The sequence below is a fragment of the Orycteropus afer genome, unplaced genomic scaffold, assembly GCF_000298275.1.
Source record: "Orycteropus afer afer isolate SDZICR_OR568_19922 unplaced genomic scaffold, OryAfe1.0 scaffold00117, whole genome shotgun sequence".
NCBI lineage: Eukaryota > Metazoa > Chordata > Mammalia > Tubulidentata > Orycteropodidae > Orycteropus > Orycteropus afer.
In genome coordinates this window covers 1,663,841-1,678,582 of record NW_006921704.1, presented here as the reverse complement: position 1 = coordinate 1,678,582, position 14,742 = coordinate 1,663,841, and the positions used below count along the sequence as shown (strand labels likewise).

General features: G+C 40.1%; 1 protein-coding gene across 1 annotated transcript in view; it reads right to left on the bottom strand.

The window, feature by feature from the left end:
• UGGT2 (UDP-glucose glycoprotein glucosyltransferase 2) overlaps positions 1–14,742 on the bottom strand; it is a 601,530-nt gene that overhangs the window by 585,435 nt on the left and 1,353 nt on the right. The window contains exon 2 of the mRNA XM_007944010.2: positions 5,928–6,010. Coding sequence (XP_007942201.1) covers positions 5,928–6,010 — 83 coding nt within the window. The remainder of the gene's footprint in view (positions 1–5,927; positions 6,011–14,742) is intronic.

Genomic DNA, 14,742 nt, shown 5'->3' with positions numbered 1-14,742 from the left:
TAGCTGCCCTTCAGGTCTGGAATTGAACCCACTCCTGTGGCTTCCAGCCAAACAAAAGACAGGCATATGAGCTGAACATTTACATTAGGTGGATACGCTCCTTGCAGAGATCAATCATGGGAGAATAAAGGGCTGTGTATGTACAGGGAGATAGCTCAGGTGAGAGGAATGTATGAGACGGAAGGACACAGGGAAGAGGTAACTATGGGGAGGAAATGGGAGGGGAGCTATGACATTGACTGCAGTTTCCCACAATGCAACCAGTGTATGTGAGCTGCTGTATGGAAAGTGAATTTGCTCTGTAAACTTTCACCCAAATCACAATGAAAATTTAAATAAATAAATAACAATAAAAATACCACATGAGGAGGCAAGCTGTTGCATTGTGGGAGATTACAGTCAATGTGACGAGACAAAGTATGCGTGAACTACTGTATGGAAAGTGAATCTGTTCTGTGAACTTTCACCCAAGTCACAATAAAATTTAAAAAATATATACATCACATGATCATGCAATCCCACTGCTAAATACATACCCTAAAAAATAAGAGCCATGAGACAGACATATCCACAACCCCTTCCACTGCAGATTACTATAGCAAAAAAGATGGAGCAACCTAAATGGCCATCAATGGATGAATGGATACACTGTGGAATATTGTATGATGATAAAGAATAATGAGAAATTAGTGAAACATCTCACAACATGGATGAATTTAAGGGACATCATGCTGAGTGAAGTAAGTCAATCACAAAGGTCAAATATTGTATGAGATTACTATTCGTTTAAAAAAAAGAAGAAGAAGAAAATGTTTAGATACTGGGGGGAAGGGGGACATTCTTTGATGGTTACCAGGGATGAGAGGAAAAATTACTAAACAGACAGAAGATATGTGTTAATAATAGTGAAGGATAAGGAAATAAAGCATGAGGGAAGTCAGCACAACATGATCAAGACAAAGGACAACACTGAGAAGAATGCAAAAATAAGGGGCAACTATGGTAATTACTAAAATATAGATGATCCTGCAACAACAGTATTAACACTACTGATCAATACAACAACATATATGAATTTCAAGAAAATTATGTGTAAATAATTTAAACATAAAATACTTCATATTATGTGAGATTCTCCAATAAGAAATAAAGAGAAAAATTTCATAAATCGTTGCTGGGGTAGGTGAATGGACACACTGCACAGTTTTCTAGGGAACATTCTGGAGTGATGTAAATATTCTATATTTTGATGTAAATATTCTATATTTTGCCTGGAGTCATGGTTACATGGGGGTATACGTTGTCATAACTCATTGCTATACCCTAAAAAAAATGTATGAATTTTACTTCATGGAAATTATATCTCAATAAAGTTGATTAAAAATTTAAAAAGAAAAAAGAAGTTAAATACGTCAGTCGAGTTTTGGTCAACGTGGAGTCCATCACCAAAACGGCATCAAATTCAAGAATTTGACTTTTCCTTGCCTTTCTTCAGCCATCTCAGCAGAATCAGAAATTAGAAATGAAATTTTGTCCTATCTTCTTATACTTCAGCATGTTTCTTACCCATGGGAGTTGAAAATGTCTGCATATTTCCTCTTTGTGAAATTATGGTGCAAATGAGTCATTTGGATTTTCCATTATTAATGACAGTATAAAAATCTGAGGTGAATTTACTTATTGTTCTTAATGACAATATAAGTCTTACATAACTTACTTTCATTGTCATTAATGGCAGTATAAAAGTCTGAGATGAATTTACACTTGAGGTAAGTCTGAGATGAATTTACACTTGAGGTGCTAGATCTGAAACAAAAATTCTGAATAAAATCAATGGTACTTTTTTTTTTAAATAGTATTAAACAATAATTTAAAAGTAGATGCATAGGTAGATAGATATGCTAAAGACATGTGGGAGGGTATAAGGCAGCACATCCAACCGCAAATATAGGTGTGGTTGTGGATACTTCTATATATGTAATTATATACATGCTGCATGTATAGACAATAGAACACAGAAGGGGCACAGTCCTAGAAACTTCTTAGACACAACTAAGCAACTCACAGGACAAAGTTCTTAGGTTTGAGGCAAAGGACCATAGACTTAGGGGACATCTATGTCAACTAACACAACAGTGTTTGTAAAGACAATGTTCTGCATCCTCATCCTATGGTGAGCTGCAACTAGAGTCTTAAAAGATCATGAGCAGTCATCTAAGATACAACTATCCTATCCAGAGCAAAGCAGAGTGAAGAAAACCAAAGACCAAGGGAGCAATTAGTCCAAAGGGACTAATGGACTACATAAACCACAGCCTATACAACCCTAAGACCAGAAGAACTAAATGACACCCAGCTAATACCACCCACCACTCATACTAGAATCACAACAGAGGATCCCAGACAGAGTGGGATATAAATGTAGAATAAACTAAATTCACAAAAAAGACCAGACTTACTAGGCTGACAGAAACTTAAGGAACCCCTGAGACTACTAAGACATCCTTCTGACCTGGAATTGAAGCCGTTCGTGGTGACCACCGTTCAGCCAAACAATAGAAAGGCCCATAAAATAAACACTAACACCCAAGAGGAATGTGTTCTTTAGAACTATCCTTTATACAAGATCAAAAGGACATTTGCTCAAAAGCAAAGATGAGAAGGTAGGAAGGTCCTGAAAATTCAGACAAAAGAAAACAAGAACCCAAGGCAGAAATGGGGAGAGACCGCTGCCACATTGGGGAAAATGCATCCTATGTCACTGAACACTTTATATACAAACAATTGAATGGGAAACTAATTTGCTCTATAAGCTTTCACCTAAATCACAATAAAAAGAAAAAAAAAATTCTTAGGAGAAAATATAGGGGTATGCCTGCAAGATACAGTATTTAACAATGGATTATCATGTTTGACAACAAAAATATGAGCAGCAAAAGAGAAATTAGGTAACTAGGACCTCATAGAAATTAAATACTTTTGTTCATCAAAGGATTTTACAGTGAAGAAAGAAAATTTTGGGGAACCATTTATCTGATAAGGGTCTAATATCCAAAATAAATTGGGGGGGGGGGATTCCTACAACTCAACAAAAAAAGATAAATAACCCAATCAAAAAATGGGCATAAGACTTCAACAGTTCATCAAAAGGATATTCAAACAGCTAGTAAATACATGAAAAGATGTGCAACATCATCATCCTTTCCAAACCCAAAACGAAACCACTGCTATCAAGTCAATTCTGACTCATACTTACCCTACAGGACAGAGTAGAACTGCCCTCACAAGGTTTCCAAGGCTGTTAATCTTTCCGAAGCACACTACCACTTCTTTCTTCCATGGAGTGGCTGATGGGTGCAAACTGCCAACCTTTTGCTTAACAGCTGTGTGTTTTAATGACTGTGCCTCCAGGGCTCCTTCATTTGCATTTGGGGAGATACAAACAAAACCACAATGAGATGCCACCTCCCTCCCCCCCCATTAGAATGGCAATGATCAAAAAAAAAACAGAAAACAAAAGTGTTAGAAAGGACATGGAGAAATTAGAACCTTCAGCCATTGCTGGTAGAAATTCAAAATGGTACAGCCACTGCAGAAAATAATTTGGTGGTTCTTCAAAAAGTTGGACATGTGCCAAAAGGGCAGGGAGGCCACATCTTCTGACCTCCTCTAATCACACAAGAGGAAGACAGAATCACCATAAATAGCCCAAGGCCTATTACTGCAAGGCCAGACATGCTGCCTCCCTCCAGCCCTTTCACCAACCGTTCCTCCCAAAGCACCCACCACCTCTCTCCTGGGTTCAATAATTCACTGCAGTGGCCACCAGAACTCCGATTACGGGATTTATTAGGGAAGCACCAGGCTACAATTCAAGATCAGGAAAAACGCTCAGTCTCTCTCCTAGCCCACAGTCTCTCTCCTAACAGTCTCTCTCAGTCTCTCTCCCAACAGTGAGTGTCCCTCAGTGTCTCACTCAGCACTGCATGTCTCTTGGATCTCTTTCCCAGCAGTGCGTGTCTCTTTCAGGAGTGCATGTCTCTTTCAGCAGCACATCTTCCTCAACCAGCAGTCAGAAAGAGACTTCTGCCTCTAGGAGGCCTCCTTTTGAGCCTGGCAGAGTGGCCAAACTAACCAATCTTAACATCAGAATTCTAAGCACCTGAGAGAGAGCAGGAACCTCCCAGAACATTGCTTTGTGTTTTGCCCAACAGAAATACCCCAGGTGGATAACTTTTACAATCAGGAGCTCCTTAGTTGCTCATAGCAAATTCCACCACAGAGTTTACAAAGACTTATGGCTAGAAAAGCCATGCCAGGTAATCTACTACACCGCAACATGGAACTACCATATGACCTAGCAATCCCAATTCTAGGTATATACCCAAAAGAATTGAAAGCGGGAACACAAACAGTAACCTGTATACCAATGTTCTTTTCAGGACTTTTCACAAACGTCAAAAGGTGGAAGGAAGCAACCTAAGTGTTCATCAACAGATGAATGAATAAATAAAACATGGTACATACATACAATGGACTATTATTCAGCCATAAAGAGAAATGAAGTTGTGATACATGTTACAACATGGATTAGCCTTGAAAATATTATGTCAAGCAAAATAAGCCACTCACAAAAAGGATAAATACTATATACTTCTTTTATATGAAATAAGCAAATATACAGAAACCAAAGCTTGTTAGTTGTTACGAGGGATGGGAGGGAGAGGAAAAAGTGGTGTTTTTGTTTGCAAGGTGCTGAATTTACATTAATGGTGGTAGAACAATTAGAAAAAAGATAGGGATAAGGATGGTGCAAAATGAAGAGCGTAATCAATGTAATTGAATTGTGCAGTAGAAACTGTTGGATCAGCAAATGCCTTGTGTATACTTGCACAATAAAAAAAATCTTTTTAAAAAAGAGTATGAAAGTATTGTGGCAATAAAAATGTAATGCAGATATGCATCATTTGACAGCCACGCTATGTTCTGTGAAACAAGGCATTATGTGATTTGGATGTTGTGCAAACACTCTATTAAAACATTACAAGAGCCTACTTCTGATCATCCTCATCGCTACTGATGCTGTTGCTATGGGAGCTGCTGGCAAAGGCTGGAGAATGGGGTGCAGTGGCAGGAACAGAGGCAGAGGAAGCAAGCAGGGAGGGCAAGCAGCATGCACAGCTCTGCCCAGCCCCACTAGCTTGCTAGACAAAGTTCAAGAGCTGGCACCCAAAGCCATGACCTCCACCTCACCTGCCTGTATCACAACCAAGGTCCAGTGCTACAAGAGTCTGGGTTTGGGATCTTTAAAACCATTCCAAAAGCAAACCAAACCCACTGCTATCAAGTCGATTCCAACTCATAGGGACCCCACTTGGCTTCCAACATAGTTAATCTTTACAGAAGTAGATTGGCCCATCTGCCTTCTGTAGAGTGGCTGCTGGGCTTGAACTGCCAACCTCCTGGTTAGCAGTAAAATGCCTTAGGCACTGTGCCACAAGAGCTCCTTTAGGGGGAAATAATAAACAAAAGAAGAGTTCCTTTCCATAGGGGGAAAAAAAAAAACTTATAGGACCATGGATGTCTTCCTTCTACCCTGGCCCCCCACCCCAAAACAGACCTTCAGTGATGCATACCTGTATCAGTATGTTTAAAGGGACTCTAGGTTAAAAAGATAACTATAATTCAATAATTTTCTGTATCTACTTGGTCACTACTAATTATATAGGTTTTCTTAAAATAAAGAATTAAAGGCTTAGACTTTTAGAAATGGATGGTTGGGATAATTTCCATTAAAACATCTTTTCAAATTTAATGTTTAGAGTTACTAATCCAATTAAGTATTCACACTCAACCACTACCAGCAAAAATAAACATATCCAATATATATTACATATATTAACAGTTAAAACATGCATATCACCTACCTGTTTGCTTGTAAATTGCTAATTCTCGTACAGTTTCCAAAAACTCCCAAAATTTCTCATTACTTTCTTCTGCCATAAATTCACTATTTAAACAAAAATAAAGGAAATTAGTCAAAAGAGGAAAATGAAAACAATTTATGGTCTACTACAAACTATACTTGAAAACCAAATTATAACTTATAGAAAAATAAAAATCTCCCAACACTAATGTCAAATTACTGATTTCCATATACTATAAAGCAAAGAAAGAACAAATTAATGATTCTTATTTGAACTGTTGTTGTTGCTGTTATGTGCCGTCCAGTCAGACCTGACTCATAGCAACCCCTCCCTGGGTTTCCAAGGCAGTATCACTACGGAAGTATATTGTGCAACTTTCCTTCCGAGGAGTGGTTAGTGGGTTTGAACCACTAGCCTTCTGGTTAGCAGTCTAGTGCCTTAGGCACTATACTACCAGAACTAGTTAAACTAAACGTCAAGCATATGATCATGTCAGAAAGACTGCATGCAATATTGTTTTTGGCTCCTTCTTATCATTAACAACAACCATAGATGAGTCATTTATTTTATTTCTCAATGTGAAACACTACTGAGAAGTATAATTTAATGGCAATAGAGAATGTTATATAAAGGTAGATGTAAAAAAAATAAAGACTGTTTTTCATAAACAATAATTGGTCTTACACACATTCTTAAAGTCATGTTACCAATTATTTTATTTAGTGATTTTTGTGTGTAAAAAGATTTATTATTTTAAACATAAAAGATCTTAATTTAAAAAAAAAGAATAGGCAGTTAGGATAGTACAGTAGGTCACTGGCCATTTAAAATCTTTTAGAAAGAATGAAATAAATGAAAGATTTAGTCTTATATAGAACAAAGTGCAAGAATCCTAAAACAAGTAAACTAAACTAAAAAGGAACCAGCTACCAAAGAGATGGCACTTTGTTATTATCTACTTCATCTTTCTCACTAAAGACCGAAACCACTGTCATTGCACCAATTCTGACTCATGCAACTTTACAGGACAGAGTAGAACTGTCCCATAGGTTTCTAAAGCTGTAGTTTTTACGGAAGAAAACGGACATATCTTTGTTGCAGAGTAGCCAGTGGGTTCAAACCGTTTCAGCACTTAATCACTATACACGAGGGCTCCTGATCTTTCTCCCTAGCTTTGGTAAATTAAATGTTTAATGTAAAAGTATCAAAAATATGCAAGATGTATGCACAGTGACTAATTCTTGTAAGTCTGAGATGGTTATTAAAGGGGGGAAATGAGGTGAGAAAAACTTCTTAACTCACCAATAGCTTAAATCTGACAAGTACAGGATTCTTAAACAAGTAACTTCTAACCCTCTTTTGCTTTTAATGGTGTCCAACTCAAAAGCAAAAAAACAAGGAGTGTGAAGAAGCTATTAAAAGCAGAGAAAATCATGGGAAAACACTAAACAGAACATGACCTAAAAAATATACTAGCTGCCTTTGAGTCAATTCCGACTCATGGTCACACCATGTGTTCAGAACAGAACTGTCCTTCATAGGGTTTCAATGGCTGATTTTTTGGAAGCAGATCACCAGACCTTTCATCCAAGGCACTTCTGGGTAGACTCAAACCTCCAAACTTTGGGTTAGCTGGTGAACACATTAACCATTTGCACTAACCAGGAACTCTTTGAAAGCACAGGGATAGTACAAAACCTTAAGAAAGGTAGGGAGCAACATTTAATACTCAAATAACTGAAAAGCTACAGATATGTTCATATAGTGTGCAAGTATGTTTGTTAGGTGCCATCAAGTCAGCTATGACTCATAGCAACACTATGCACAACAGCACGAGACACTGCCCAGTCCTGCACCATCCTCACAATCCTTGATATGCTTGAGCCCATCACTGAAGACGCAGTGTCAATCCATCTTATTAAGGGTCCTCCCCTTCTTTGCTGATCCTCTACTTTACCAAGCATGCATACTTCTCTACAGAATGGGCCCCTCTAACATTGTGGCCAGCTTCTATAAACACATGGAGAGAGAAACCTCCCCGTGAGCCAGCGCCTGGAATTCAGACTTCTAGCCTCCAGAAGATATCTGAGTAGCCCCAAGGACACTTCGGACCTGGAAGACTAAAAAGGTGCAATAGTCCCCTTGTTACTCTTATACCCCACACCCACTTGGTGAATGGAGGTTCGGCCATTCCCTACTCCCACCCACCTTCGGGCCCACAGGAACTCCATCCCACTCTGTGTGCTTGGACAGAGCCTGGGTGCCCTGCCCTGCCCTCCCCTGATTTCTTTTCTCTTTCTTTTTTCTGGTTTTTAGTTTGCTTGCTTTTGTCTGTTTTAAAACTACTACTATTATTAATACTTTTGTCCTTTTTATTATTATTCCCCTCCCAGGTCCTAGTTTTCAGCTTTTTTATTTTCCCTGTTTCTGGTTGCAAAATTTTTTTCTTCTTTTTTCTCGTGGTCAACCCCATTCCTTGTTTTTCTTTTTGCATTTTTCCCATTTTTTCTTCATTATTCTCCTTCTTTGCCTTTTTTCTCTTATTGCCCTATCCCCAGATATTGCAGGTTTTCTTGTTTTTTCGCTGACCTTCTTGTTTGTCCAGAGGGTGCAGCCATTTTGTATATTTAAAGTGACTGAGGGCACAGCCATTTTGAATGTTTATAAGTGGCAGCTATTTTGAATGTTTACAAGGGCCATTTTGATTATTTAAAGTGGCCGAGGGTGCAGCCATTTTGAATGTTTATAAGCGGTGGCCATTTTGGATATTTAAAGTGACCAAGGGTGTAGCCATTTTGAATGTTTACAAGTGAAAGCCATTTTGGATATTTAAAGTGACTGAGGGTGCAGCCATTTTGAATGCTTACAAGTGGTGGCCATTTTGGATATTTAAAGTTATCAAGGGTGCAGCCATTTTTAATGTTTATAAGTGGTGGCCATTTTGGATATTTAAAGTGACCGAGGGCACAGCCATTTTTAATGTTTACAAGTGGCAACCATTTTGGATTTTAAAATGATAGCATTCTCATTTGGATTCCAGGGACCTAAGAATAGGCAGCAAGGTGGGAATTAGGGAGAGGACAGAAAAGGCAAAGGGGATAGGAACAGATCAAGGAGTCAACCGCAGGGAGCCAGGTGATGAGAGGGAACCCAGGCCAGCCCCCATAATCAGCGAGGCAGGAAGCAGGGAGAGGACAGAAAAGTCAAAGGGGACTGGAACAAATTGAGGAGTTAGCCACAAGGATCCAGGTAAGGGTGGTTGGAGGGGTTCCCAACAGCTAAGGGAGACAAACTTGTCTGTCAGTTTGTCCTTCTATGGTACATGTTGCTGTGAGTCTTGAGGCTGTGCCACTGGTGTTTCAAACCCAGTGGGGTCCACCTGTTGCACAGGTATCAGCCCGGCTTGCAGACTGAGACAGACTAGGATGAAGGAGGAGGCCATCCACTTCTCAAATAATTGGCCAGGGAAAACCTTATGAAGAGCAGAGAAACACTGTCTGATACATTACTGTGCAGAATACCGCACGCAAGTAAGATCTTACTGAAAATAATTCAAAACTGGTTGCAGCAGTATATTGACAAAGAACTTCCAGAGGTGCAAGCTGGATTCAGAAGAGGACATGGAACAAAGGATAGCTGCTGTCAGATGGATTTTGGCTCAAGGCAAAGAATACCAGAAAGATGTTCACTTGTCCCTTATTGACTTTGCAAAGGCATTTGACGTGTGGATCATGACAAACTGTGCATAACATTGAGAAGAATGGGAATTCCTGAACACTTGATTGTACTCATGAGGAACCTGTACCTTGACCAGGAGGCTGTCATTCGAACGGAACAAGGGGACACTGTGTGGTTTAAAATCAGGAAGGGAGGGTGTCAGGGTTGTATCTTTTCCCTATACTTATTCAATCTATACGCTGAGCAAATAATCCAAGAAGCTGGACTATAGGAAGAAAAATGTGGCGTCAGAATTGGAGGAAGAATCATTCATGAGATACGCAGATGATACAACCTTGCTTGCTGAAAGTGAGGATGACTTGAGGCACTTACTGATGAAGACTGAGGAACACAATCTGCAGTATGGGTTACATCTCAAAATAAAGAAGACAAAAATCCTCACAACTGGACCAATAAGCAGCATCATGATAAATGAGAAAAGATGGAGGTTGTCAAAGAGTTCACGTTGCTTGGTTCTACAATCGATGCCAATGGAAGCAGTAGTCAGGACATTAGACGATGTGTAGCACTGGGCAGGTCGGCTGTGAAGAAGGAACTCTTTCAAGTGGTGAGGAGCAAGGATGTCTCCTTGCAGACTAAGGTGTGCCTAACACAAGCCATGATATTTTACAATTGCCTCGTATACATGTGAGAGCTGGACAATGAGTAAAGAAGACTGAAAAAGAGTTGATGCTTTTGAGTTATGGTGCTGGTGAAGAATGCTGAAGGTACCATGGACTGCCAAAAGAACTAACAGATCTGTCCTGGAGGAAGTGAAGCCGAGATACTCCTTGGAAGTGAGGATGGCCAGACTTTGTCTCACCTACTTTGATCATGTTGTCAGAGGGGACCATTCCCTGGAGAAGGATGTCATGCTTGGTAAGGTAGAGGGTCAACGAAGGAGGGGAAGGCCTTCGACAAGGTGGATTGACACGTGGCTGCAACAATGGGCTCAAGTATAGCAAGGATCATGGAGGTGGTACGGGATTGGGTGGTGTTTTGTTCTGCTGTGCATGGGGTCGCTATGAGTCGGAAATGACTCAACGGCAACTAACAACATCAAAAACATGACCAAACTATGTGAGACAAAACCTGGCCATTCTTACTTCCAAGGAGCATTCTGGTTGCACTTCTTCCAGGACAGATTTTTTTTGTTCTTCTGGCAGACCATGGTATTTTCCATATTCTTCACCAACACCACTATTCAAAGGCATCAATTCTTCAATCTTCCTTGTTCATTGTCCAGCTTTCACATGCATATAAGGCAACTGAAAATACCATGGCTTGGGTTAAGCGCACCTTAGTCTCCAAAGTGACATCTTTGTTATTCAACACTTTAAAGAGGTTTTTTGCAGCAGATTTTCCCAGTGCAATATGGCATCTGATTTCCTGACTGCTTCTTCTATGAATGTTGATTGTGGATTCAGGTAATACTGAAACCCCTGAAAACTTTGAGCTTTTCTCTATTGTGATGTTGCTTACTGGTCCAGCTGTGAGGATTTTTATGTTGAGGTGTAATCCATACTGAGAACTGTAGTTGTATAGTTCTCTTAGTTTTCTAGTGCTGCTATAACAAATACTACAAATGGATGGCTTCAACAAACAAAAATTTAGTCTTTCACAGTTGAGGAGGCCAGAAGTCTAAATTCAGAATGCCACCTCTAAGGAAAGACTAGGCTGGAAGTAGAAGTTCAGAGTACCAGCCCAAGGGGCTGGGTGGAAACCCTTCAACCATGGGGTTCAACTCTACCTTCCAGGCCCACTAGAGCAAGCGACAGGAATCTGCTGATTCACACAGCTCCTGGCTGCTGAGACTGATGAATCCAAGATCAGTAGGTAAAATGGAATAATCCCAAGGTCAGAAGGTAAGATGGCAGGCCACTGGTTCAAGTCCAGGAAATGAAAACGAAGAATGAACCAAATGCAGGGTCCTCTCTGTATATACTAGAAGCAGTCTACACTTGGAAGGCAACTTCCCTTCAACTAATTAGCTGCTCACATCAGATTGCACCATGGAAGTGATTATACTACATGCAATCTCATCATGGATGATAGGGAATAACTACATTCAGCTGCCAAGCCATTCAAAATCACGGCCCAGCCAAGTTGACAACACCTTAACTATCACATCTGTTCAAAACAATACAGACTATAGCTAAACTACACTGAAATACATGGGCCACCATGAGGTGGAATCAATTCTATAGCAAGTGGTGTTTTCTTTTTTCTTTTTTAAGCGACTGTTACTAGAATGTAAGTTTCTATGGGGAGAGGATGGGGCACATCTTATAAATTTTTACTTCTTTCACAGTATCCATCTTAAGGTCATGCTCAAGACAGCACAGCCACTCATTTTTTAGGCTGAACTAGAAGAGACACAGATGTACATGTATATATCTGTAGGCCTCATTTAATGTCCATGATATGCAGAGCTCCCAGGCACAGTGACCCAGGGACTGCTGTGAGGCACACTGCCAAGGCAGCTCGTGCTGCCGACACCTCAGGTAAGCTCTCACCTGGGTCTTGCCTGGCTGATGCAGCCTTCTCTGCTGATGCAGCTGCAGGGAAAACTAGCTCACCCATAAGACCCTGCCCAGGGAGCAGATAATGCAGGCTAAGGTGGCCAAGGGTACCCAAACCTGGGTGGTGGCACCTGGGGTGCATACCTTTCCATCAGCACCCTACACAGAACCACGTTGGGAAAAACATGGGGACTAGACCCATCAAGTCTCAGGAGTCTAGGGCAACAGGGGTTAGGAATTTAGGCCTAGGCTTCCATCACCACAGACTAGGTGGGTTCCAGGCTGTTCATAGCACCAGGCAGAAGTGGTGCTCTGACCTCAAGACAAGTATCTGGTGCATCAGCCCATGGACGTATATGCACAGCCAGACGTTGTCCAAACAGACATTAAGCAATACGTATCCATATATATATGTTGTTAAATGCCATCAAGACGATCCCAACTCATAGTGACAGACTGAAACACTGCCCAGTCCTGTGTCATCCTCACAATCGCTGCTACATTTGAATCCACTGTTGCAACCACTGTGTCAATCCATCTTGTTAAAGGTCTTCTTCTTTTTCACTGATCCTCTACTTTACCAAGCATGAGGTCCTCCCCCATCAACTAGTCCCTCCTGATAACATACATGTCCAAAGTACATGAAATGAAGTCTTGCCATCCTCACTTCTAAGAAGCATTCTAGCTGTACTTCTTCCAAGACAAATTTGTTTGTTCTTTTAGCAGCCCATGTTATATTCGACACTTACTGCCAACACAATAATTCAAAGGCATCAATTCTTCTCTATTTTCTACCTTATACATAAGTATGAGGCAAGTGAAAATATAATAACTTTGATCAGGTTCACCTTAGTCCTCAAAGTGACATCTTTGCTTTTTAACACTTCAAAGAGGTCTTTCGCAACAATGTATTGCCCAATGCAATACATAATTATTTAACTGCTGCTTCCACTAGCATTGATCATAGATCCAAGTAAACTGAAATCCTTGTCAATTTCATTGTTTTCTCCCTTTATAATGATGTTGCTTATTAGTCCACATGTGAATTTTTTTTTTTCTTTATGTTAAGGTGTTATACATAAGGCAGAAATTCCCAAGAATAATGCCTTAAATCCAAAGCATTCAATTTGCCAAACAGAGAGATATTACTTTTCTTAAGTTCCTATTTTCCAAGCTCCTTCAATCTTCCTAATACTCTTCAATTCTTTCTCCTTCACACTTATTCCAATCAACTTGTTTTATTTTCCTAAAATTTTTATTTAAGACAAACATGACCAAACTAAAGTGGGCAGAATAATGAAGTCAGGGGGAGGGGAGCAACAGCTGGAGAAATTATAGGCTTTTAGCCTGCTACAATGTCACCCAGAAGAAATGGATTTATTTCATAAGGCTAGACCCAAGACCAGGAGGTAAAAGGTTTATGAAGGGGGGGGAGGGAAAGGAGGTGGAGTGTGGCTTTTAGTACAAGCACTTCAACTGACGCCCAACAGTTTCGTTCAGGGAAAAACTATCACAGAAAGCGATTTTGGCCTCCAAGTAGCAGTGAGAAAGATCTTAGTTTGTATAACAAGTACCTGCTAACAACTGAAATTTCTTCACAACAGAAAAACACTGAGTTATACAAAAACATGATTGCACAATCAGGTACTTCATAGAGGTAATTCTGATGGTGGCTGAAGTGTTCACTAGCTTATACAAAGTCCCTTCCTTTGAACTGACATTTCTTGAGCATTTACTTTTGTGTACTATGCCTTGAGGGAAAAAAAATAAGAATAGGAACTACCTAGACAGGCAAGGATTATTTCATTTTGAGATCCTTAATTACATCTGCAAAAGCCTTTTTTCCAAGATCACATTGACACATTCTGGAAGTTACAATGTGGACATATCTTTTCTGGCAGCCTCCATTTAAACCCACTACAAGTGAACCAAAAAAAAAAACCCAAATCCAGTTGCAGTCCAGAGTAGAAACCGACTGTCATATCCTCCTCCCAACCAAGCTGTTAACTGGAGCCCAGCTGCTTAAATAATGCACCACTATGGCTCCTTACTACAAGTGAACCAAAAAAACCCACTGCCATCAAATCGATTGACTCATAGTGACCTCCATAGGGTTTCAAAGACTGTAAATCTTCACTGAAGCGGATTGCTTCATCTTGCTCCCACACAGCAGCTGGTGGGTTTGAACTGTCAACCTTAGTAGCAGTCAAATGCCTTACCCACTGCAACACCAGAGCTCCTTTACTACAAGTGAAGAGAGTGGTAAATTAAACTGGGGCTGCATTTTGGAGAACTTTAAGGAACATTCCACAAGAATCCCAGTTCTGACTCTTAAAGCCAGTAAAAACCTGGACTTAAACAATCAAATACTAGATTGGAAGAAGACTAATTTGAGACTAAGCATGGAATTAGATCCATGCAAACTCTGAGAGAATCTGGGGAAAGGATAAATAGAAGAAGGGAGTACATTTTAACAAGTTGTTGTTGTTGTTGTTATGTGTCGTTGAGTCGGCCCGACTCATAGCGACCCCTCCTTGGGTTTCCGAGGCAGTATCACTACGGAAGTAGGATTGCCC